Here is a 27248-nt window from a genome sequence, read left to right as displayed (position 1 = left end):
GGGGAGGGAAAATGGCGAATTGGGCCCAATTTGGACATTTTCACTTAGGGGTGTACTCACTTTTGTTGCCAGCGGTTTAGACAATAATAGCTGTGTGTTGAGTTATTTTGAGGGGACAGCAAATTTATACTGTTATACAAGCTGTACACTCACTACTTTACATTGTAGCAAAGTGTAATTTCTTCAGTGTTGTCACATAAAAAGATAGAATAAAATATTTACAAAAATCCATTTAGGTAGTCATTACAAATAATTACATGTATTTTTAAATGCTGCAAATGTGACAGAAATCAGATTTGGAGTAAAAGATACTAATAGGCCTCATGCACACTGGGCATTTAGCCCTGGGGTTTTGGTGCACCCAGGAGTCACAAGTGCAGTGCCCAGTCCTATTGCCTGTCAAAGTCTAAGACTGAAATATGAAATATGTGAAATATGTTGCGGCTGGACCCTGTACCGAGTGTCACTCCTATATAAAGCCCTATGTGTTCAGGGGCTCATGCCTGGAACACAAAAATCCTGCATTCTTGGCATACATCTCTGAAAGCATGGGGCCCTAAACATGAGTACTACTCGGTACAACATCCAGCCACAGCATACTCATAGATTTTGACAGGATGCAGGCAGTGGGGTTAAATGCTGGACCTCTGCCTCCTGGGAGGATGAAAATGCTGGGATTTGACACACAGGGGCTAAAGGCCCAGTGTGTGCAAGGCCAGGACTGAAGACAATGTTTAAGCAGGGTACAGTAAGTATATACAAGGAGGACCTGTGTGACTGATACTCAGTCATTGCTCAAGAAACAGCCAGGTGATACCAGGAATCTGCAAAATTTTGCCACCTTTATAGCTAAACAGTAATTTGGCAGGTAAAACAGTTTACATATACAGTATGTATTTCAGCTGTGCATTTAGGTGTCTGTCTGGAGTTCCACTTTAACTCTGTTTAATTAGTACATGAGAACAGTTGCACTTTATTCCGCTAAATATGTGATCAGCTTGCTAATGATTACTTCTTTTGTCAGATTAGAAGCAGAGCTGAGTGATGCCAAAAAGAAAAAGGCAGCAGTGCAAAATGCTCTGAAGTCAAGCAACCTGGAGCCTGCAAGAGCCAGCAAACTGGGTAATAATTTGTCACACCCCATAGACATACAGTAACTGGTCCAATAATGTTACTTTAGGAAAAAAGTAAATATGTAAACATCCAATAGCATATAATATAAATACGCATAGAAGTGCAAAAAAATATAAATAGCAACAATGTGCAAAGTGACCACACTCGTGCCAACCAAATAAATGTGCAGTGATTGATATATACCACAAAATAGTCCAAGTGCAAACACAGCAGTGTCAAACGAGGTGAAGGGATAGGTAAACCATCTCTTCCAACCAATAAATAAGGTGACTGGTGTCTATTCCTTATAGTTATTGTGACAGGGAAAAAATTTGATCGAACACCGTTAACCAGAACCAGAGCAGGGCATTGGGTGATAAGCGGAGAGGGCCATCTGCTATATGTTTTAGACAGATCCCCAGGATCCGCTTAGCAGTTCTGAGTATCCTCTTGCCTCCCGCCGTAGGCACTTCTCCCCGAAAGAAAACGTTTAATAAAGTTTCGTAGGTTACCACTGCCGCTTCAACCGCAGTTGCAGCATTATTCAATTGTGGAAACTGAAGTAGAATAGTAAAGTATCGAACCAGGCAGAACTTCAGCAATGCAGGTTTATTAACAGCTGATAACATACAGGTTTATGTTCAAAGTATTACAAGATACAGATCTAATTTATACAGTTTCTTACAATGCAAGCATATTAGATATAAATATTCTTATCCTCTAACCAAATTTAAACAATTGTGAATTGTTCTCACCTTGAACCAGAATGGGTCTTTTCTGCCAATTCTTGGGAACCTCTCACCTGATAGGGACCAGCCGATCTGCCGGTGGTCTGGTCCCCTCACAGAGTTCTGGGTTCCAGCTCGACCAAGTTCTTGAGGGAAATTCACCTGAGACCACATTCTGGAACAAGTTAAGAAGTCTTCTCTGACTCGTACGAGGAGACAAGTTATGGACAGATACTTGCCCATTGGTTCTGACCTCTATGACCCGTGCAATAGGGCAGCATCCACAGAGTTCAGCCTTATGAGCTCCTATCTGACTTGTCCGAGGGGACAAGTTAGGACAGATACTTGCCCATTGGTTCTGACCTCTATGACCCGTGCAATAGGGCAGCATACATAGAGTTCAGTCTTATGAGCTCCTATCTGACTTGTCTGTCTAACAATTGCAGAGCTTGCATTTATATACTCTTTTACAAGTCTTATCTCAACTATCTGTCTTACATATGATTGGTCACTAAGATCTACGTCAAAGTAACCAACCATAAATCTGACACTTGTTCTACAACCAGATATACTTAATTATTCCCAAAATTCCTATATATTCATTAAAGTGATTTATAACTGTTTTTGTCCAATTAAAAACACCTGTATAGAGACAGTCTGGCACCCAGCTGTGTTACCAAACTCTCCTTATCTTGATACTAGCTTCAAGGATTTGCAGATTTACGACTGAGACAATTAACTTTCAATAACCCCACCAGATGTGTTATATGTCTCACTATATGTATGTATTTTAACAGTTTTAATGAGGGCACAAGCAGACCTTTGTTTGACCTTGTCAAACTTAATTTAATGTACTGTACATAACTTTAATTATTTCTAAACCACCTGTTTTCATATCTTTATCTGTCTGATTTATATGCATTTCAGACTTGAGACAATTCTATATTACTTGAATCTATCCTAATGAACTTTCACCCAGTAAACTATCTTAATACATTTTTGAGAACACCTGTATACAAGTACTTGTCATAAAGCAGAGGTCATTTAAAGTTCAACACTTATAAATGAAGACTTTCTAAATCTATGGAAAACACAGTATACATTATTAAAGATTAATAATTGTTGCTTTACTTATTGAATAATAATATTGATAAAACCACTACTATATAATAATATGAATAATAATAATAATAATAATAATAATTATCAATAAAATATATGCAAATCAATATATATAATATGAAATACATTGGCTAATATGAGATTCCACAACAAAACATACGTCAGTGTATATGCACCAGCTGCAATGCCAGGTAGTAGAGGTGAAGGTCGGTAACGCCAAACTCCCTCTCCCTACCGGTAACTGTAAGAGCTCCAAGGAGACCCTAGCCGCCTTGGTGCCCCACAGAAAGGAGGTCAGCAAGGAATTAATATATCAACTTTTTTTTGGGGACTGTAGATTGGGGCATTGGAGAGCACATATAAAAATTTAGGCAAGAAAATCATTTTGAATAGATTAGCTCTACCTAGCAGTGTAAGTGGCAGGTCTTTCCATTTCTGCACTCTGTCACTAAAAGATCTAATTATGGGCCATATATTCACATCTGCGAATGAGTTTACCGGCATTTAGACATTTATCCCCAAGTACTTGAATTGGGATGTAACAGCTAGGGGACACTGAGTGGGGAATATCAAATTTGGCTGAGGGTCTAGAGGAAACAGTGTTGATTTGGACCAGTTGATTCTAAAGCCAGAGAAATCTCCAAATTCCTGTATTACTGGGAATGCAGCAGATAAGGATGTATCTTGGTCTCCCAAGTACAGGAGCATGTCATCTGCATATAATGATACGTGTTCCTCCAGACCCCTGACCAACAGCCCATCAATGGTGTCATGAGTTCTAATTTTAGCCGCTCAATAGCCAGAGCAAACAGAGGAGGAGACAGAGGGCACCCATGTCTTGTCCCTCTATGTATCTGGAAAGTGTTCAATATAAGCCCATTCACTCTAATACTCGCTTTGGGATCCTTATACAGTAGTTTAACCCAGGAGACAAATTTGGGCTTAAAGCCCAACCTAACGAGAAGGGAGAAAGGGTAATGCCATTCCACAGAGTCGAACACTTTTTTAGTGTCTAGTGATGCTATCACTCTCTTGCCCGTATTAATATGCTGAATGTGTAAACTAACATATAGTCTAAGGTTAATTTCGGGTACTGCGACCCGGTATGAATCCCGTCTGATCAGAGTTAATTAATTTGAGAATTACCGATTGCAACCTATTGGCCAAAATTTTGGCAAATATTTTGACATCGGAGCTGATCAGAGATATCAGTCTATATGACTCATATTCTTGCGGATTTTGCCCAGGTTTGGGTATCACCACAATCGCAGCCTCACGCATAGACTTCAGGAGTATACCCTCTTTTTCTGCCGCTATAAAGACCTTTTGTAGATGCTGCGCCAAGTTCTCATTATGTAACTGATATCAGTCGGCCGGAAAACCGTGAATTCCAGGCGACTTACCGGGTTTGAAAGAGGAAATGGCACCACATATTTCTTCCTGCGCTATGGAATGTTCCAGGGTATCACTATCCTCCGAGCTTAATGAAAGGCTAACAAGCGTCCACTTTTAATCGCCAAATTCAAAAATGGATCTTATCTGGTGTAAGTGTTTTTTTGTAGTTTGTTCAGTCAGAAGTAACCTGTACTGCCTCGTCTGGTCTTGCCATGTTTGGTATGTATTAGGGGATGGGCCATCGATATATCTCCATTCCACATCGATAACATTGAGTTCTGTGTTCCTTATGTCAGAATTTAAAGCTCTGGAGAAATCTCTTGTTTCTTTATTGAACACATCGACCATGGTCGCCTTAAAAGCCTCCCATTGGTTGTGCACCGGACTGGTATCTGCACTATTTTCCTTCCAATAATGATCAATAGCGGTTTTGCATTTCAGGGTAATAAGTTCCTCCAGTAACCAATGTACATTCATACGCCAATGTTTCCTCCCCTGGGGAGCATTCAGGTCCAATATGACCTCCATCGGAGAATGATCCGATAGGGCTCTGGGGAGATATCTGACACTGGTTATGTTCGGAAGACCATCTATTGAGGAAAGCAGCAGGTCTATCCTGGACAGTGTCTTATGGGTCTCAGAGTGACAGGAGTATTCCCTGACTCCAGGGTTTTTTTGACGCCACACACTGGTGAGAGCTCTCCAACCAGGAGGAAAGAATGTGGTGTGAGTCAGTTACAACCATGTCTGTAAAGAGTCACATCCAACACTGCATTGAATTCTTCTAGCAACAGCAGTGGTCCTTGTGCTATCAGCACAGCCTCCATTATAATACCCTCCAACACCTGGAAAGAGAACGCGGGGGTATATATACACATACCAATGTTAAGCATATATTAAACATCTGACATACTAGTATAGCATATCTACCATTGGGGTCCAGCTTGACCTGTAAAATATGTGCTCCAGCCTTTTTAGTAACCAGAATGGCTATCCCTCTTGAATACGTGGAGTATTCGACATGAATAACCCTCATAATATTGGCATTTTTCAAGGCCATCACTTTGGACCCCTCTAAATGCGTTTCCTGCAGCAAGATAATATGGGTCTTATACCTCTTAATAAAGTCAAATATTAGTGATCACTTTACCTTCGAGTTCATACCTCGTACATTCCAGAACAGCAGGCTTATCTTATATTTGGTCGGGGGTCCTTTTGCGTGAATTACTGCATCAACGCAGCGTGGCATGGAGGCAACCAGCCTGTGGCACTGCTGAGGTGTTAATGAAGCCCAGGTTTCTTTGATAGTGGCTTTCAGCTCATCTGCATTGTTGGGTCTGGTGCCTCTCATCTTCCTCTTGACAATACCCCACAGATTCTCTATGGGGTTTAGGTCAGGCGAGTTTGCTGGCCAATCAAGCACAGTGATACCATGATCATTAAACCAGGTACTGGTACTTTTGGTAGTGTGGGCAGGTGCCAAGTCCTACTGGAAAATGAAATCAGCTTCTCCATAAAGCTGGTCAGCAGAGGGAAGCATGAAGTGCTCTAGAATTTCCTGGTAGAGGGCTGTGCTGACTTTAGACTTAATAAAACACAGTGAACCAACACCAGCAGATGACATGGCTCCCCAAATCATAATGAACTGTGGAAAATTTTATATTTCATTTGGAAATCAAAGGTCGCAGAGTCTGGAGGAACAGGAAGAGAGGCACAGAATCCAAGTTGCATGAGGTCCAGTGTGAAGTTTCCACAGTCAGTGATAAATTGGGGAGCCATCTCATCTGCTGGTGTTGGTCCACTGTGTTTTATCAAGTCCAAAGTCAGCCCAGCCCTCTACCAGGCAATTCTAAAACACATCATGCATCCCTCTGACGACCAGCTTTATGGAGATGCCGATTTCATTTTCCAGCAGGACTTGGCACCTGCCCACACTGCCAAAAGTACAAATACCTGGCTTAATGATCATGGTATCAATGTGCTTGATTGGCCAGCCAACTCGCCTGACCTAAACCCCATAGAGAATCTATGGGGTATTGTCAAGAGTAAGATGAGACACCAGACCTAACAATGCAGATGAGCTGAAAGCCACTATCAAAGAAAACTGGGATTCCCTAACACCTCAGCAGTGCCACAGGCTGATCGCCTCCATTCATGCAAAAGGAGCCCCGACCAAGTATTGAGTGCATACTATACTGTACATACTTTTCAGTAAGCCAACATTTCTGTATTAAAAATCCTTTTTTTTTATTTGGTCTTATGTAATATCCAAATTTTCTGAGATACTGAATTTTTGGTTTTCACTAACTGTAAGCCATAATCATCAAAATTTAAAAGAAAGAAATGCTTGAAATCTATCACTCTGTGTGTAACACATTTATATAAAATATATATGTTTCAGTTTTTTAATTGAATTACTAAAATAAATTAACTTTTTGATGATATTCTAATTTTATGAGATGCACCTGTATGTTTGCAAGTGTTCCATTGAGCGATGAGGCTGCATTGAAATACAATTTCATTAGTAAGAGGAATTTTGAATTCGAAGTATGACTCTTAAATCTGTATTTTATTTGGGCAGCTTCTGTGGGTGGCACACCTATTCCACCAGTCCGAACCTCTAGTGTTCCAAGTGAAGATCCTCAGGCAACCCAGATCCTCAACAAGCTAAACAAAATCCATGGAGACCTGCAAGACACAGAGCAAGAGATCCTGACAAGGGTGCGTGCGCCTGTGAACCGATCTTCACCAAGCCAAGATTTAACGCGAAGACTGAAGGACCAGGAGGTGAGTGAATTGGGGGATGTTAACATTTGAGTATGTGCCCTCTTTAATTAAGGATTAATACTCCTGTCAGATTTTTTTTTATTGCCAGATTCCCCTCACTTCCTACTCCAAAGACAATAACATACAGTTCTAGGCAGCTTGACAGATTTGTAAGCCCTGAAAAAAGGGACATTTTATGACCACAAAACACCCTGGCACATTTTTTTTTTAAACTTTAAGCAATAGAAGGGCATTATTCCAAACCCCCTTTTTTGGAGCTCTTTGCTCATTGCATTCAGGGAGGAGAGCTTTTTTTTTTGCTACTATCTTTAAGGAAGCTTAAATGATTCCTTGAAAAAATTTCAATTCAAATCTGATCGGATCCAGTACCACAGCAACTATTACTAGGGATGCCCCGATACCAGTTTTTGACTGAGTACAAGTACCGATACTTTTTCTCAAGCACATGCCATACCAATTACGATACCTATTTTGCCCTTGGATGCATTTATTTTTTACACACCCTAGTTCACACCAGTGAGGCTTTGAAATCACGCTAATTCAGCGCAATTTCAAGGTTGCGGATCAGTGAAATTTAGACCTTTGATTTAATTGTGTATTGTGAGTTAATTTAATAGAAGTAATGCAAGTAGCAATGAAATTGCAAAAAAGTAGTGCAGAAACCATTTTGAGAGTCACTAAGACTTGAGTCACAACATATCTAAAGACCTAGCAATTTTTATCTAATTCCCCAGGGGACCAAGTACATACTGTATATCACTTGGTCAAATTCTGACTGGTGGCCTGATTGTCCCCTAAATACACCATTTTATATTGGATGTAAGAATTGAACAGGACCATAAGCTATATGCACTTGGTCCCCTGGGGAGTTAAACAACATAGAAAATGATGGTTCTTCTTTAACTGTAACAGAGAAAAAGCACGTCTTCTGCCCTGCCAGATAAGGCTATGCTTTGTGATGGGGCCATGAAAAAAACTCAGAACTGGATGGACAGAAATACAAAGTCTTTGGCAGGTTAAACAGCTCACTTATATGTATTTCATATCCTTTTTTTTAGCTGTTTAGAGTTCAGCTTTAAGGTCTAAAGCTCTAAAATTGTCAATGTGAATGCATCTGAATGGGTTGAACCATTTTTAGATGGTTCAAACATCTTTGTTACACCATACCCTGCGATTTTGTTTACCTCAGGACATGGGGGGTTATCATTTATATCTCATATTGCAATATGCCATGCTTTTATCATCATTTTAATTTTATATTGTCATTCTTCTATATCATGTATGTAATACAGTTATATGTCATGCAAATGATTGGTTCAATAAAAAACATACATTTTTTCACTCACATGAATTCTTTTGATTTCGCTATACACACTTCATTTAAAGTCCCAAATTCCCCTCTTGTTTGCACTGTTAATAATTGAGACATCTTTCAAAATGAAATACAACAAAGTATTTAGCTAATAGATAACATGTTTAATTTTGCAGGGAACAGCTCAGCGCATTCAAAGTATTGCAGCAGAGAAAGAAGCTGCAAAGAGGGAGTGTGAAAACTTTCTGGCAAAGAAACCAACAGGATCAACAGCAGCCCAACTCCCAACCACCTTAACAAATGTCAATAACAAGTACAACGATGTCAAGGTCCTTTCAACACTCTATGGAGAGGAGTATGTAACAGTAAATATATATTTCAAAAGTGAAGTACTAATGCGCCACTATAATGTGTAAACAGAATATATAGTAAAGTGCTGAAGTGCAAAAAAATACATATAAAGCAGCTGACTTCTGTAGTGTTGCCAGCACCAAGATATAAAGTGATAAATGGTGAAGCAGCGCTAAATATCACTTCAAAAATTAATATAATAAAGTGTTAGTACTATTCCTGAGTACCTATAAATCAATCTTAACAATATAAAGGGCTAATGATAAAGTGCTGATAGCAATATATAATAATTAATGTGCAAACTGGTGCAATATTAGTACCATCAAATAACATAATTCACAATAATGACTGATGTAACTCCAAAAAACCTAAATGTGCAAAATAATGCAATGATAATGACATCAAAAAATAATAAAGTTCACAAAATTGACAGATGGATCTTCAGATGCTAAGCAAATAGTCTCTATACAGGTAAATACATCAAGGATGAGTTCTAATGTAGATAATAACTTATAAGAATCCTTTCTCCAATCCACACCCTGTAAGTGCTAACCTCTCACCTCAAGGGAAGACCCCAAATGGGTCTAGTTGTGCATTAACAGATCAAGGGATGTCCTTTTCCTCCTCATTGGGTAGAACTTAAATGAATGGTCACAGCGATCTCCAGGCTATTTCTCAACAGACCTGAGTTCCACGACCAACTCCTTTTTAAAAAGTTGATTCCAGTGATAAAGGGTAGAAGAGAAGAGCCTTCATAGTGTAGTAGTAAAAAAAAAAAAATGAGCAAAGAGGAGATGCTGCTCATTTGCTGTTTTTTTATTTAGCACTGCTTCACCATTTATCACTTTAGTAAATATATATTGTCTTCTATATATAAGAGAAAGATTGGGAATATAGTTCTGGTATGCACAAGTTGATACATCTAAGGCTAGTCATACATGGATCCTAAGAGAAAGAATGGGAATATGGGTTCTGGTATGCACCAGTTGATACATCTAAGACTAGTCATACATGGATCCTTTTTTTTTTGATCAGCCAGGAGGCTGAGGCTGATCGAAAAAACTGAACAGATTCCCCATCCACACAAACAAGAATCCTCCCTGCTGTGTTATTGTATTATGACAGTGAGGACTCCTCTGTTTTCAGAACACACTGATTAGTGGTGCAACCAATTGGCTGCAGCACTAATCAATGGAAAAATCAAAAGGAAATTTTTTCAACAAGCTAGTTTTAAAGGATGTTGACTTTCAGATTGATTTCTCTGGAATGGGAATGTCCAAAGATGGATCAAAATTCAGCCGTTCTGTGCTGCGATCCATTTATGGCCAGCATAAGACAGTCTTTCTCAACCAGGGTTCCGTGGAACCCTAGAATTCCTCCAGAGGTTCCTTGAGCAATTTCGGACTATCACATAAGTAACCACTATCAACGATCATCTTTTTTAGCTAGTTTATGGGGGGGTTTCTTCACACTGACCACCATTGTAATGAGCATTCTTCCTAATGACCTTCACATTAATGTATTGTGAGCTGCAGAAATAGTAATTATTAGCACAAGTTCCCTGAGATAGGAAAGTTATTTAAAGGATACCTTTATGGTAAAAAAAAAAAGGTTGAGAAAGGCTGATCCAAGATGTTATATTCACTTGTGGTTACAAGCATGTAATGACCATATTTACAGTATATTAAAGGTTATCTAGAACCACAACCCTTCCCACCACCCCCTCCGTTTTGGTTAGAGTGGGGAAAAGTTAAAACCTCTGTCAGGTCTTTTTTTGGCCGTGTCCCATTGCGGAGATTTTCCTTCCTGTCTTCTACACTCATCAGTAAATGAGAGAAAATCATTTCAACATAAGGGCAAAAAACCCTCTTGTACAGACATTACCAAGGCATGTCCCTGTGGGGAGATCTCTCCACTATTCCTCTCCATAATTTTCTGTCTCAGTAGCAACCATCAATCTTCAAGGACACAGACATCAATATCAAACCAACAGGGTTTCAACACTCTACCCAAAGTGGCTTTGAATATGCTCTAAAACTTTGTCTAAATTAACCCCTGGTATGTGTGCATGGATCTGGAATTTTCAAAAAAGTCATAAGATCAACACAATGTAGATGCACTCTTGTTTATTTTCAAGGCAATACTCCAAGGAGTTTTGGCTTTCCACTTGTCTTTGTTTCCCATAACTACTATAATTCTATTTATTCTATTTACATCTATTATTTCTGTATTTTTGTTACCCTTAACATTATTCCAGATTTGCAGTTTGGACTTGACCAAGGGGTCAAGCAGCAGAAGTACAGGCAAAGTTTCAGAATTATATTGTCAATAGGCTTGTTAAGTGTCCACTAAAATAATTCCACCAATTTACATGCATTCATCGGTAGTTCAGTGACACAGTATTATATGCAATATTTTTTCAGTCCCTGTATTAGTGCTGATTTATCTTCTTACAGAGCCAAAGCATCTCTGAACTTGGAGAGTCAGACCAGCAAGACCGAGGAGATGATCAGAGGGTTTGAAAGTTTCCTTGCACAAGACAGAGCTGTACCTGCTGGGCCCAACAGCATTCAGGAGCGTTCAAATCAGATCCAAGTAAGAAACCACATCTTGATTTAGAAGAAACATAATAGGGGAAGTTGTAACCTTTAGCTTGCTATAACCAGCGTAGAGTGATTTGCTGGCAAACAGCAAAGAATGATGAGTTGTCTACAAGAAGACAACAATACTCACTTAACGCACCCATTTTGTAGTTAGCAAGAACAGAGTTACATTCTTAAATACAAAGCAAGCGTTCACTCACTTACTGTACATACACTGTACTTTTATAAGGTTATAAAATCAATGTTGTATTACATGTAAGTAATTTATTGTAAAACTTATTGTTCATTATTACTGGTCACCAGCCAGAAGCATATCTTCATTCCAATAGGCATGTTGCCACAATCATTCTTGGCATTATAGTCTAATTACTTATCAAAACATCCTCTCCATGAATAGGAAGGTTTCTGATAACATTCATAGAGGTCACTGGAAGCCTCCACAAACCAGTGTTTTGAGAGTGGAGACCCCTGGAAAGTTAGTAAAGGTAGCATCAAAGATAACATCTTAGACCCTGTACATATTTGTTTGGATAGGCTAAGCCTACTGTATGTGACTTAGTTCCGATACTGTAATCAACAACATTGTTAAATACTTCTTAATATCATAGCCAAATCACAGTGTAAATTTATATGTAGACATACAGTACACTTTGCAATATGGTGTAAGTCATGGGTGCTCAACCTGTGGCCCTCCAGCTGTTGCGGAGTTCCAAGAGACATTGCAAGGCTAACAGTTACAAGCATGACTCCCACAGGCAGGGGCATGATGGGAATTGTAGTTCTGTAACAGCTGGAGGGCCACAGGTTGAGCACCCATAGTGTAAGTAATGCAACTTCAGGTTGGGAATGGTACTGAAATGCTGTTGACTTAATTTAAACATTGAGAACTAAACTCTTGGCAAAACAAGATTTTGTTCAACCATTTTTATGATTCAGAAACCCTTGATACACTGCATTGCCAGCAGAGTGGCACCACTTTTTCTATTATAGTGAAAAGGAATACAGTGGTTTCACCTCTTGTCAGAAACCATGAACCAGACCGAGACAGAAGTACAGTAAAATCACACTTGTTTATTAATAAAAATAAAAAAGGTAACTAGATTAAGCGTAGTCAAAGCATAGCCAGAGTCCAGTAACCAGATCGGGTAGTCAGCCAAGCCAGAGTTCAGTAACCAGATCGGGTAATCAGCCAAGCCAGAGTTCAGTAACCAGATCAGGTAATTAGCCAGGCCAGAAGTCAGGGACCCAAGTAGAGGAACAGCAAGCAGGATAAGGAGCCAGAAGGGATGTCAGCAAGCCAGTCTTTAAACAGGAACACAGGAGATGGTTTCTTGTGATGTGACCAAGGCGAAGGCAGAGATGAAGTGAGCTGGATGTCTTTAACCACTTGCCAACCACCGCACGCCGATGTACGTCCAAAGTTTGGCAGCGGATATCGTTGTTATGGCAGCAGCTAGCTGCCATAACCCCGGTATCCCCGTTTTCGTGCGGCTGTCGGCTTTCAGATAACAGTGGTCTCTGCGGCAGATTCGCCGCGAGATCACTTATCGGTGGCGGGAGAGGGCCCCCCTCCCGCCGCGATCTGGTGCCCCCCGCCGCTTACTGGAGCCGTCGGTAGCGGCAGAGGCAATCGCATTTGTCTCCCTTTTGTGCCTGGAGAAGAGTGAGGCTAGGATGGCGCCCACTGGTCTCCATGACACTGCTGGGCGGAAGCGACGTCAAAACGTCACCTCCGGCCATACGTCCTAAAGGCACATTTTTTTCAATTACTGTTTTTTTTTTTTATTGCATTTTAGTGTAAATATGAGATCTGAGGTCTTTTTGACCCCAGATCTCATATTTAAGAGGTCCTGTCATGCTTTTTTCTATTACAAGGGATGTTTACATTCCTTATAATAGGAATAAAAGTGACACAATTTTTTTATTTAAAACAGTGTAAAAATAAAAAAAAAATCATGTAACATAAATAATAAAAAAAAAAAAAAATTAAAAACCCCCCCGTCCCGACGAGCTCGCGCGCAGAAGCAAACAGATACGTGAGTAGCACCCGCATATGAAAACAGTGGTCAAACCACGCATGTGAGGTATTGCCGCAATTGTTAGAGCGAGAGCAATAATTCTAGCCCTAGACCTCCTCTGTAACACAAAACAAGCGACCTGCAGAATTTTTTAAACATCGCCTATGGATATTTTTGAGGGTAAAAGTTTGACGCCATTCCACGAGCGGGCGCAATTTTGAAGCGTGACATGTTGGGTATCAATTTACTCTGCGTAACATTATCTTTCACAATATAAAAAAAAAAAATTGGGCTAACTTTACTATTGTCTTTTTTTTAATTCAAAAAAGTGAATTTTTTCCAAAAAAAGCGCGCATGTAAGACCGCTGCGCAAATACGGTGTGAAAAAAAGTATTGCAATGACCGCCATTTTATTCTCTAGGGTGTTAGAAAAAAACAATATATAATGTTTGGGGGTTCTAAGTAATTTTCTAGCAAAAAAAAAACCTGTTTTAAACATGTAAACACCTAAAATCCAAATCGAGGCTGGTCCTTAAGTGGTTAAGTAGGCGGGACTGACGAGCAGATCCACAACAGCTGGTCAACTGTGGAGAGAGAAGAGAGCTGGCAATTAGCCGACAGCTGAGCGGCCAATAAACATAAACAGTTTTCCACTCATCACCTTCCTTAATCCTCACGAGATTGTAAGCCCCTTTCAGATCAAGCTTAGTGAAAACCGTTGCTCCCTTGAGGCGGTCAAATAACTCTGTAATCAATGGAATCGGGTAGGCATTCTTAATCATGAAACAATTGAGACCCCATAATCAATGCAAGGTCTCAGTTCATTGCTCCTCTTCTTCAAAAATAAGAAACCAGCACCAGCAGGAGACGAGGATTTGCAAATGAAACCTCGAGAAAGTGCGTCTGCAACATACTCCTTCATGGCTTTATCCTCAAAGACCGACAAAGGGTAAACCCGACCACAAGGGGGAGTTGCACCAGGTTGAAGGTCAATTGCGCAATCATATGGCCGGTGTGGAGGCAAACTACTGGCTTGACGTTTGTCAAAGACATCGCTAAAATCACGGTACTCCTCTGGCAGGGAGGAGAGTGAAGAGGTACACAGGACCTTGGCTACCTTCCGGAACCATGTTTCACTGCATTGTGGTGACCAGGAGAGAACCTCAGCACGGAGCCAATCAAAAGAGGGGCTGTGCCTCTGTAACCAAGGATAACCAATAACCATCGGAAACTTAGGAGAGGAAATCACTTGGAATTGGATTATCTCATGGTGAAGAGCCCCTACAGCCATGGACAATGGAACCATCTCATGAGTCACATGGGCAGGCTGTAGGCTCTATCTTAAAAGACAGTCTTTCTCTGAGTCTGGAGTCAATGAGGATGGCAAACGAGATCAAGCTCTCCAGCTCAGTGGGTATATCCCAGGGTGCTATCTCATCCTTGATAGAATCTGAGAGACCATGAGAAAAAGCAGCCATGAGGGCCTCATTGTTCAAAGCAACCTCTGCTGCCAGAGTACGGAACTCAATGGCATAGTCGGCAACAGTTCTCGTACTCTGATGGACATGAAGCACTTGGCAGCAGAAGCGGAGTGTGTGGGAACATCAAATACCCTTTTAAAGGAGGCCACAAACTCAGGGTAACTCAAGACAACAGGTTTTTGCGTCTCCAATAGAGGGTTAGCCCAGGCCAAGGCTCTCTCAGAAAGCAAAGATATCACAAACCCTACTTTGCTTCTGTCCATGGGAAACACCTGGGGCAGTATCTCAAAGTATATCTCAACTTGGTTGAGAAACCCTCTGCATTGAACTGGATCGCTGCCAAATCGCTGGGGAAGCGGGGCGGAACCAGACATACCTCTTATAGAGGTAATACTCAAGGCGGGTGCCTGCACAGAGACTGGCGCAGCAGCAGGGACTGCCTGCAACTCAGGTTGTATCGGAGCAGCCACAGTGGGGGATTCCAGGTGAGCCGTGCGACTCAGAACCATTTGTAATGCCATGGCAATCTGATCCATGCGGTGATCTTGCTCATCCATTCTGGAAAAAATATTACCAACAAGTGGATTGACTGTATCTTCTGAATTCATGGCCTTCGCCTACTGTCAGAAACCATGAACCAGACCGAGACAGAAGTACAGTAAAATCACACTTGTTTATTAATAAAAATAAAAAGGTAAATAGAGTAAGCGTAGTCAAAGCATTGCCAGAGTCCAGTAACCGGATCTGGTAGTCAGCCAAGCCAGAGTTCAGTGACCAGATTGGGTAATCAGCCAAGCCAGAGTTCAGTAACCAGATCGGGTGATCAGCCAGGCCAGAAGTCAGGGATCCAAGTAGAGGAACAGCAAGCAGGATAAGGAGCCAGAAGGGATGTCAGCAAGCCAGTCTTTAAACAGGAACACAGGAGATAGTCTCTTGTGATGTGACCAAGGCGAAGGCAGAGATGAAGTGAGCTGGATGTCTTTAAGTAGGGGGGACTGACAGGCAGATCCACAACAGCTGGTTAACTGTGGAGAGAGAAGCGAGCTGGCAATTAGCCGACAGCTGAGCGGCCAGCTCAGAGAAGGAAGGGCTGAGCCAGCCCTGACACCTCTCTGCCCCAGCCTACTCATTGGACAAGGAAACTGCAGACATGCTAATGAAGTGATCTCAGTAGGCACCCCCTTGTATGCTCCCCCTTGTAAGCATGTTCATTGTATTATAATGAAAGAACTGTGGAATGCACCACATCCTAAAACTGCAGGCCATAGACTAGCTGTTGTGTAAACCATACGATTGACAGTGCAGAATTACAAATTCTTTGGGAAGCAACTGCTCAATGTTCAGCTTTAAGGGTCATAACTCAAGCAATAAACAGCATAAGGCACTCGCCCTACAGCTACCATCTTCTTTTATATGTCTACAATTTAATTTATAGATCATGGCAGCTATTAGCTTCTTTGTTTTAGTCAACTGTTGGCAATATCTCCACTTTTGAACAAACAGTGTTGAACAAAGTCTCTTTTTTGCAGCTTTCCTGAAAATGTAATGTTTTTATATAAAAAGTTATTTTTCTCAAACAGAAATTGAAGAGAGACCTTGTTGATAAGCAAGACAATCTTCTGAAGCTGAACCGAAGCTTAAAAGACACAGAAATGGCGTGCAGTTCCCTACAGAGCAACACTCAGGAGCATAGTCCTGACCTGCCACAGCAACGACTCCAGGTCCAGAAACTCAATGACAGATACCATGCTGTAGCTGACCAGCTGGATCAAAGGTAAGCATTAAAGTGTATGTATAGCCAAAACTTTTTGTTAGTAGGTGAATAGAGTTGGAAATGGTTAAAACCCCTGCAAGAAAATTTTTTGCTGTTTGTGTCCCTTTAATAAAAGTTAAAGGAAGTCTCCCAGAGTGAGGGAAATTCCCCTCTTAGATAATTATCCCTGGAACAAGTTTTTCCTCTAGAAGGTTTATCCTTGCATTTTATTTTGTGGACAACACTACAATTGGATTTCCTCTAACTTTCTTTTTAATTACGGCAAAAAGATGTGTGAATATACCCAATGGGGAGCCATACAGCAATTATAACTTGACAGAGGGTCTAACCCATCCCCATGCTATCCAAAACTAAAAAAATTTTGCCTGGAGATAAACTTTATACTGACTAATAGTAAAGCCTCATACACACGATCAGATTTTCAGATGCGAAATGTGAGATGACAGGCTGTATGCCGATTGTGTGCTCCATCGAACAATTGTTGTCGGATTTTCCGCGGACAAATGTTGGATAGCAGATTTTAAAATTTTTTCCCCGGACAAATGTCTGTTGTTGGATTTTCCGAGCGTGTGTGCACAAGTCTGTCGGACAAAAGTCCAACGTACAAACACGCATGCTCGGAAGCAAGGATGAGCCAGAAGTGGTCAGTCTTGTAAACTAATGTTTGTAATGGAGAATTAACATTTGTGACGTGGCAAATTATGAAATCTCCAAATGCAGTGCACGTTCTCTTCTTCTTTAATGGGATAATAATGAAGCTTCTTTTCTGGTGATACTGATGGAGTTATTGCAAACAAATTTTGAAAGGCTTTTTTTTTCTAGTGATATCAAGAATAATATTATTATGCTTTTTTCTTTTATTTGGGCAAGTTAGCACAACACCATTATCCCATAGTTTTTAAGATCAAAGATACAACTATGTTGGTGTCCCTTGTCAATTTTACATTGTACTTTTTTAAATGTAACTGCCTATTCCCAAACTGTCATTTGAAGTAAAACACAAGTATTATTCTACACATTTTTTATTGTACATTAAAAAAGAAAACAAATAAAATTAGATATGGTATCTGCCAATAGAACTTAACCAAAAAGTACATTCTATGCATCCAAAAATATAGAAAATATACCAAATCTAATAATTATTATTCAACCAAAAAATAAAATAAAAGCCTCATGCATGTGTCCTGCTTCTTAATATAGGGGGTCAACAATGCCAAGAGTTGGTGAAAGCAGGGGTCCGTCATCCGGAGATAATTCCGAAAATCATCTGGATTATTCTCCTGGAGCTCCCGCAGCAAAGGCATAATTGGTCACGATTAATAAAGCAACCAATTTTTGGTCCAAGAACTCCTCCTCCTCCTGTTTATGGACTGGACTTGGGTCAAAGCAATAACTCCAAGGCCAATAATAGATAACACGTTATCTCCTCCGATTCCGCAACATGTCTGGTTGACGACCAGCTATACAGAAACGAACTGAAAAGCACGAAATGAAAAGCGTACGAGTGTAGTGAAAGGGGGTGATGGCGCTTCCTAGTTTGCGTATAGGTGGCCAATTAGTGGTGTGTACCTGAAATGGTGTGATATACCAAACAATAGTGAATAAATAATAGTATATGTGCAGACTGATATCACACCACAAATGAATATAGTGATCAAATATGCTCCAAGTACATACCCAGTGCTATACCAATCAGAAAGTCAGCAATAACCCAAAAATAACCACACAAAGAAGGCATACATAAACATGGTTGTCTGCTGTGAGTGAAGTGAGCACTGGGCAAGCCCACTTAAATACCGTGATTTTCACTGGCGTGGTTGATATGAAAAAGTGTGTAAAAGTGAATAAACAAATAATAGTCCATATACTTAAATCTTCACTCACAAGTAAATAGCTCACATATGGTAGCTTAGGTGTTTGTGAAGAAACTTAGTAGATATATAAGAAATATACACAAAATAAATATATATATAGAAAAGATTGTTCATAAATAAATGTGCAGCTGGTAGTCCATATAGTATGATTAAATCTTCACTCAGAATGAGTAGCACAAAAATGGTGACTTTAGGCGTTTTCAGAAAATCCTCTCATGACTTTGTGCTCCCCCTCCAGGGTCCCTACTCATCGGATCCACTCACCCCCACAGGGGTAATACGCTTGTAGTTGTAACCACTGCGGTCACTCCACCACCTTAGTTGTTCTGGTGCCTAGGATATCCTTCCTTTCTCCAGGTACTATGTGGTATGATCAGTAGTAGGTTCCAGAAAAAATGGACCCTCGGCTTTTCAGTCTGGGGGTCAGACTCTCTTATATCTGGTGATAGGGCCCTGGAGGGGGAGCACAAAGTCACGAGAGGATTTTCTGAAAACACCTAAAGTCACCATTTTTGTGCTACTCATTCTGAGTGAAGATTTAATCATACTATATGGACTACCAGCTGCACGTTTATTTATGAACATTCTTTTCTATATATATATTTATTTTGTGTATATTTATTATATATCTACTAAGTTTCTTCACAAACACCTAAGCCACCATATGTGAGCTATTTTCCTGTGAGTGAAGATTTAAGTATATGGACTATTATTTGTTTATTCACTTTTAGACACTTTTTGATATCAACCACGCCAGTGAAAATCACGGTATTTAAGTGGGCTTGCCCAGTGCTCACTTCACTCACAGCAGACAACCATGTTTATGTATGCCTTCTTTGTGTGGTTATTGCTGACTTTCTGATTGGTATAGCACTGGGTATGTACTTGGAGCATATTTGATCACTATATTCATTTGTGGTGTGATATCAGTCTGCACATATACTATTATTTATTCACTATTGTTTGGTATACCACACCATTTCTTCAGGTACACACCGCTAACTGGCCACCTATACGCAAACTAGGGAGCGCCATCACCCCCTTTCACTACACTCGTATACTTATAGACCCCTTTGGGGAGCTACATTAGGGGAGGCTGCATACCTAGTAAGGATCCTAAGCGCAGTCACTTATTATTTATTTTTATACGAAATGAAAAACGCAAAATGAAAAGCGTGAATCTACACTCAAACTTCTACTAACATGAAATTAGCAGAAGGAGCCCAAAGGGTGGTGCTAAAGAGCTGAAAAACCACATAGTACATCAGTACATTCGTGTTTGTTGTCCGACAATTCCTTGCCGTTTGTATGCAAGACAAAATCCAGGCACACGCCTTCAGACAAAAGTCTGAGGTTTTGCCTGCGGAAAATCCAATCGTGTGTACGAGGCTTAAGGCTTAATAGCATTCAATTAGTCTAAAGTAATTATGGCTATATGGCTCTCCCAACTGTCCCCCATTTGTAGGGACTGTTCCTTCATTAAAACAAAACCCTTTAATCCATCTTAGCTGTCCTTTTCTATGTATTTAAAGAATAATAAAAATTATGTTTATGTTATGTGTACTATTTTTCTGTAGAAGGGTATTTTTACTTACTTATTCATTTACTAGTTAATTTTGAATCATTAGTTCATAATTTAAACACTGATAGTGCTTATGCCCAAAACTTAGTTGGTTAGCATTTGACACAGGTCTCAATAGTGAAACTGCTTTAAAGCGTTTGTTAACCCCCCCCCCAAAAAAAACACATATTGTGTTCCTTTAAAAGCATGTTACAAAGCACAGTGCTTGTGCTGTATAATTTGGCCTCCTGTAACACCTGGCTGATCCTGCCTGGCTATATTCTCCCCCCCTTGCAAACAGACCACGATAATCATGGCTGCTGAGCCCCTGACATCGTGGTCTGTTTACGTGCTTCCGTCATCCGCAGCCTGCTCTCCTGTGTCTGTCTCCTCTGTCCACCCCCCCTCTTTGCGTGTCACCTAGTGACAGTGCCGCCCCATCCCCCTCCTACTGCAGGAATAAAAAATATATCTATATACTATCTGTTATGTATGATAATAGAGTGCCCCGCTGTCGCTGGGTTTCATTAAAAAAAAACCTCCTTCACTGTATCTCACGGCGGCTCTCGGCGATCACATGACCGGCCGTGTCCCCTCTCTCCTCTCCTCCTGGCGTCCCACTGACATCAGCAGGGAAACCTCGGCCCTACCCACTGCTTCTATCAGATGGGCAGAGAGGAGACACGACCAGTTACATGAGCGCCGTGAGCCACCGTGAGATACAGTTAAGGAGGTACTGTATTTATTGGCGTATAACATGCACTTTTTCCCTCTGAAAATCGGGTGCAAATAGCATGTGCGTGTTATACGCTAATACTTCAATTCTAGCTGCCTTGGAGGGGACAGGGAGAGGGCGGGACGAGCACCATCAGAAACATGCAGTGAGAATCTCCTGTTTACTTGGCAGCCTCTGTAATAGGAAGTCCCGTCTCCTGGGAAGCCATTGGACCATTGTTCTGACTATCATAGGAGATTCTCACTGTATGTAATCTGTCGGCACTGGTCCGGCCCCTTCCCTGTCCCCTCTAGGCTGCAGATGGCCATCGATCAGACTGCACTGATGGCAATGGTGAGGCTGCTGCATTGATGGCAGTGGTGGGGCTGCTGCATTGATGGCAGTGGTGGGGCTGCTGCATTGATGGCAGTGGTGGGGCTGCTGCATTGATGGCAGTGGTGGGGCTGCTGCATTGATGGCAGTGGTGGGGCTGCTGCATTGATGGCACTTGTGAGGCTGCATTGATGTGGACTGATGAGGTTGCATTAATGGCACTTGTGAGGCTGCATGTGGGCACTGACCCTTGTTTTGCTTCAAAGTTCCTTATTTAAAATTTCATTTTTTTTCCTGAAACTTCCCTCATAAAATGAATGTGCATGTTATACGCCGATAAATACTGTATTTTTTTAATGAAACACAGAGACAGGGAGGCACTCTATTAGGATACAGAACAGATAGTGTATATTACTGAAAGTGGGTTAACAACCACTTTAAGATGGGGCATCGTCAAATATTGCTTAGCGCCTAGACAAAAGGGGAATCATTATGGAACATGAGACTGTAAATCACAGTAAACAGATGTGCTTACTGACATAAAATTGCTAAACGTTTTTTTTTTGCAGAGAAAAGATGCTCAGAGACACAAACCTACCATATCAGCAGTTTAAATCTGCTAGTGAAAACTTGGACTCTTGGCTAAAAGGACTTCCACGCAACCAGATCACATCATCAGATAGTCCAAGTCAGGTCAACTACAAGCTCCAAAGCCAGAAGGTAAGTTTGCTTTGGACTTCCTTACACAGCACAATAGTTTAAAAGCTAATCCCACTCAAAATAGTACATTGGTGTTGTGGATGTGGCACTGCATTAAATCTGAACTTCTGGCATATAAAAAAAAAAGGTTTTGGTGTCCTTTCGACTGAATGTTTCATCAAATAACTGTACTTTTTTAAAATTACGTCTAACCCCATTTTTTGACAATAAACACCAGTCACATCAGTGTTGTTTCTCTTTCAAAGTGGGATAGTGTTACCAAAAGTGCCATTGTTACATTTGGTGACATGGGTTTTGGCAAGCAGGCCATATTTCCCATAACCCCTTGGCCATGTCACTAAGTGCAATTTGAGGCAGACTCAAAGTAGCAGTGTCATCCACCCCATCTATCCACCTGAGTATCATAATGGATGGGGGTGTAGTAGGCAAGGATCAGGTGGGTACTTCTAGTGCCAACATAATTTTTCACCCCCCCCCCAGTTGAAGACTACAAAGAAGCAGATAGAGAGCAGGTGTTTCTGGTATCATGTGACGGTGTCTTTTTGTTTAAAAATGAAGCTAGAGATAGAAGTTAGAAATAATTGAAAAAAAAAAAAAAAAAAAAGAGAGATTAAAAGCCATAGCAGAGGACGCCATATATGATTTCTGTAACGTTGCCTGGAGTTCATTACCAATGTGTGGAAGTCTGTGTATTTACTCACATGTTGGCCACTTAATAAACGGTCTCTATGGCTTTATATGTCATAATCTTTAACTGAAGCTCCTAATAAGAGAGACCTTTGCTATTTTACTATCCTGTGAGTCAAAAAAAAAAAAAAAAAAAGTCAAGCTTCCCTTATAATTCACTATGAGAGATGACTGAGCGCTCCCTGGTTGAGCCTGCTTTCTATGTTAAACCAACAGCCAACTAACAGCTATGGTGGAGGGTAGACATGTTCGGTTAGTTTTATTCCGAATGAATAGTCGGACAAATTTTTCATTATTCGGAGATTTACAGCATAAATAATATTTACCGAATGCTTTGAATAACTAAACGAAATTTGTCCAAATTTCCGAAATTCGAATTCTAACTGTAAATATATTTCTGAAATCAAAGACTGTGTGTGTTATTGTGAGTACAATTTCGAAACAATGTTGTTTTTGTTAAGCCAAAGGTAATTTAAAAAGTCATTGTACTCATTTGATAAAGGATTTTTCTTTTGTTTGTTCACTTTGCCACATTTGAATAAAGAAAAAAAAAAAAGTAAATAAAAATCGAAAATTTTTCGATTCGACCAGTTCAAAATTTATGGATTAGAACATTTTGAATCGAAAAAAAAAAACATCGGTAAATTAGTTATTACTTGAATAAGTAGACTTACCTCTCCTGGGTGCCCGCAACGTCAGCCGCCCGAGGCCGACCGGTCCCTTGGCTTTCGGGTCCCGGCACCGCCATCCTAGGTAAGGGAAACAGGCAGTGGAGCCTTGCGGCTTCACTGCCAGTTTCCTACTGCGCACGCGTGAGCGGCGCAGCGATCTGTGAATGGCCCCGTGGTGTTCTGGGAACACACACAGTTCCCAGAAGACAACGGGGCCGCTCACCGAGGAGAAGAACACGCTGCGGAATAGGAAGAGGCAGATTAGGAAGACCTGCCTAGCAACAAGGGTTTAGGTAAGTATAAAATTTTTTTTTTTCCAAATGGTTTTTTTTTAATTTTTTTAGGAATTTTGGTGGCATTTTTTTTTCCAGGGTGGCCCTCCGCTTTAAAATGACCCTGCCACTAATGGGAGGTAATAAAATTAAATATGATGTATAGTCAACATTCTGACAGGCCATGACTTAACACTTTTCTGGGTAACAGATCTCTGTCTGCCACTGGTATCCAACACCTCAACTTTGCTCCAGTCCCTATATTCTATAGGGATGTGGTGGCTGGACCATTTTTCATTTCACCGCTAGTTGTGGGGTTAGTTAACTAAAGGAAATTAAACTCTTCACTTTGTAAAGGAAAGTTGCACTTTACAAGGGATTCCTCCCTAAAACTTAGTACATATGGTGCAATTTCACTTTGCAAAGAACACCCAATCACATGCAAGGAAAATAAAAAAATAAAACATTTTTGCTTGCACTTGATTGAAGTCAACACAGCTTCAACTCATGCACTAAGCATTGGGAAGAATTTCCTTGAAAAGTGCAACTTCTTGACCTCTCTTCTCCGATCCTGGCAATTACCCTCTCTCTCCTGGATAAGTCGGATCCACGCAGTCAAGAGGACAATCTTGCCAAAACTTCACCATTTCTTTCAGACCCTGCCTATACGTGTCCCATCTTTTTATCTCTGTCTTTTACAGAACAGAGTCCTTCTGTTGATTCTGGGCTCAAAAACGCCCCAGAGTGCCCAGATTGACGCTCTAGACCCATAGGTTGCAGGGTGATCGGGGAGCCCCTAATTTGGCTAAATATTATTTGGCAGCCCAAATTTCTCAACTATCTATGTTACATGCCACTTCTGACATCCCATTCTGGGTGCTCTTGGAACTACCTAACTGTTCCCCAATTTCTTTACAAGCGTTGCTTTGGCTTCCTCATAAATTACGCCCCCTGGCTCTAAGCCCTCTTATGCTTCATGGCTTGAAGCTGTGGGACCCTGTTCGATATTCGAGAAATTTGATGTCCCCTGTCTTGCCTCTTTTACCGATCGTTAATAACTATCTTTTTCCTGCCGGGGCTGGAACAACCTCGTTTCCTGGTGGACCTCCAATGGCTTTACCGGTGTGCATCATTTTTTAACTATGTGCTCGTTTCAATCATGAGAGGCCCTCCGGGGACGAATGGGATCCCTGGGCAGGCACATTTCCATTATTTGCAATTGTGCAACTGGATTCTATCCCTCCGTCGTTCTGCCACTGTTTCCTATTTGGAGTGACATTTTTGAGCATACTTGCTTACACTCCCCGAGGGCCCCTGGTCTTATCACGTTGCTTTATGCCTCCCTTAATTATTATTATTATACAGGATTTATATAGCTCCAACAGTTTGTGCAGCACTTTACAACGTGAGGGCAGATAGTACACTTACAATACAAATCAATACAGGAGCAGGTGATTGAAGAGGTGATAGACTATGTAGAGTTAAGCCAATGAGAAGGGAGTTGCAGTAGTCGAGAGATGACCAGAGAGTGAATTAAGAGCTTTGTTGTGTCATTGGTTAGAAAGGGGCGTATTTTGAAGATGTTGCGGAGGTTGAGGCGGCAAGATTTGGACAGTGATTGGACGTGGTGCTTAAAGGAGAGTTCAGAGTCCAGGACTACACCTAGAACCTTGGCATGTGGGGATAGGTTTATAGTTGTGCCATTGATTTTGACAGAGAGGTCAGGGGAAGGGAAAAGGGCATTTGGGGGAGGAAAAATTATAAGTTTGGTTTTGGATAGATTGAGTTTGAGAAAGTGGTGTGACATCCAGACTGATATATCTGATAGTAAAAATTTGTGATATGTGAGGAGACAGAGGGGGTGAGCTGAGGGGTAGAGTAATAGATTTGGGTGTCGTCAGAATAGAGGTGGTATCAGCTGACCCAGGGAGGAGGTGCAGATTGAAAATAGGAGAGGTCCAAGAACAGAACCTTGGAGGACCACAACAGACAAAGGAAGAGGAGTGGAGGAAGTAGAGTTGAAAGTGATGCTAAAGGTACGGTTGGATAAGTAGGAAGAGAACCAGCGAAGAGTACAGTCACGGAGACTAAAGGAGTGGAGTTCTTTGAGGAGGAGGGGGTGGTCAACCGTATCAAAGGCAGCAGAGAGGTCCAGGAGTAGAAGTACAGAATAGTGTTGATTGGTTTTGGCCGTTAGTAGATCATTCGTTTTAGGAGAGCAGTTTCTGACTGAAGAGGATCAAGAAGGCTATGATCAGCAAGGTGGACGCTCAGTTGGTTTTAGACCAGACATTCAAGGAGTTTGGATAAGAATGGAGCAAGATGGGGCGTAGGTTGTTAAGATTGGATGGATCCAGTGAGGGCTTTTTAAGTATGGGTCTGACAAGTACATGTTTTAGAGAGTTGGGGAAGATGCCAGAAGAGAGGGAGAGATTGAAGATGTGGGTTAGAGAGTGTAGCATAGAGCCAGAGGGTGAACGTAGCATTTGTGAGGGAACAGGATCCAGTGGGCAGGTGGTAAGGTGGATGTTAGCAAGTAGTTTAGCAACTTCGTCTATAGTGGTGGGGTTAAAAGAGGGAAGTAATGGTTGTACTTGTGGGCATGAAGTGTAACGCGTGGGTATCCAAACAGTAGAGACCTTCTCACAAATTGTATCAATCTTCTGTTTGAAGTGATTGGCAATCTCCTGGGCAGTGAGTGAGCTGGCGGGTAGAGGCAGTGGAGGACGAAGTAGAGAGTTGAAGATAGAAAAGAGTTGACAGGGTTGCGATGTCAAGTTGCTAATGAGAGTGATAAAAATAGGTCTGCTTGGCAGTGAGGAGGCTGGAATTGTATTTTTGGAGGGCAGATTTATATTGGTTGAAATATTTCTGAGACTTAGTCTTACACCACAGGCGCTCATGAGCATGACTATGTTTTTTCAGACTTCTAGTATCATCTGTTTGCCAAGGTTGCAGGGGTCGTGGCCTGATTCTGTGTGTAGTGAGGGGGGGGCAGTGAGTCCAGTGAGGCTAGAAGTGAAGCGTTGTAGACAGAAGTGGCTAGGTTGGTGCAGGATAAGGGTGAGATTTTGTCGTAGAGGTTGTCAGTAGCAGAGTAGAGAAGAGAAGCGTTGAGATGACGTAGGTTTCTGCGGGTAACTTTTAGGCGGTTGGAGGGAGAGGAGGTGGAGGAGAGGGAGAGAGTGAAACTAATAAGGTAGTGATCAGAGAGAGGGAATGGATAGTTAGAGAGGTTGCATGGAGTGCAAAGGTAAGAGAAAACGAGGTCAAGTCTATTACCTTCAGAGTGAGTAGGAGCGTGTATCCACTGCTTCAGGTCAAGGGAGGAGGTTAGGCTGAGAAGTTTGGAAGTGGCAGGAGTGTTAGTATTAATAGGGATGTTGAAGTCACCCAGAATGATTGTGGGGATTTCAAAAGAAAGAAAGTAGTGTAGCAAGGCAGAGAAGTCAGCAAGAAAGGTTGATACTGGTCCAGGAGGCCTGTAGATCACAGCTATCCTTAGAGAAATTGGAGTGAAAAGACGAATGCAGTGTGCTTTAAAAAAGGAGAGTGACAGAGAGGGAGGTGGTTGAAGTACCTGAAAGGTGCTATGTGGGGCTAGAAGGATTCCGGCACCTCCTCCCTTACGTCCACTGGATCTGCGAGAGCGAGTCCAGGGAAGACCACCATGGGATAGGGCAGCAAAAGACGCAGTATCGGATTCATGAAGCTAGGTTTTGTTAATGGCG

At 41.3% G+C, this 27248-nt stretch overlaps 1 protein-coding gene across 1 annotated transcript in view; it reads left to right on the top strand.

Moving 5' to 3' along the window:
* The window catches only part of EVPL (envoplakin), a 143746-nt gene that overhangs the window by 106243 nt on the left and 10255 nt on the right, over positions 1-27248 (top strand). The window contains exons 13-18 of the mRNA XM_073606134.1: positions 1025-1122; positions 6940-7145; positions 8634-8812; positions 11265-11403; positions 16491-16684; positions 21737-21887. Coding sequence (XP_073462235.1) covers positions 1025-1122; positions 6940-7145; positions 8634-8812; positions 11265-11403; positions 16491-16684; positions 21737-21887 — 967 coding nt within the window. The remainder of the gene's footprint in view (positions 1-1024; positions 1123-6939; positions 7146-8633; positions 8813-11264; positions 11404-16490; positions 16685-21736; positions 21888-27248) is intronic.

The sequence above is a fragment of the Aquarana catesbeiana genome, linkage group LG12 (genome assembly GCF_042186555.1).
Source record: "Aquarana catesbeiana isolate 2022-GZ linkage group LG12, ASM4218655v1, whole genome shotgun sequence".
Lineage (NCBI taxonomy): Eukaryota > Metazoa > Chordata > Amphibia > Anura > Ranidae > Aquarana > Aquarana catesbeiana.
Note: the sequence above shows the minus strand (reverse complement) of the source record. Positions and strands in the feature narration are given on the sequence as shown.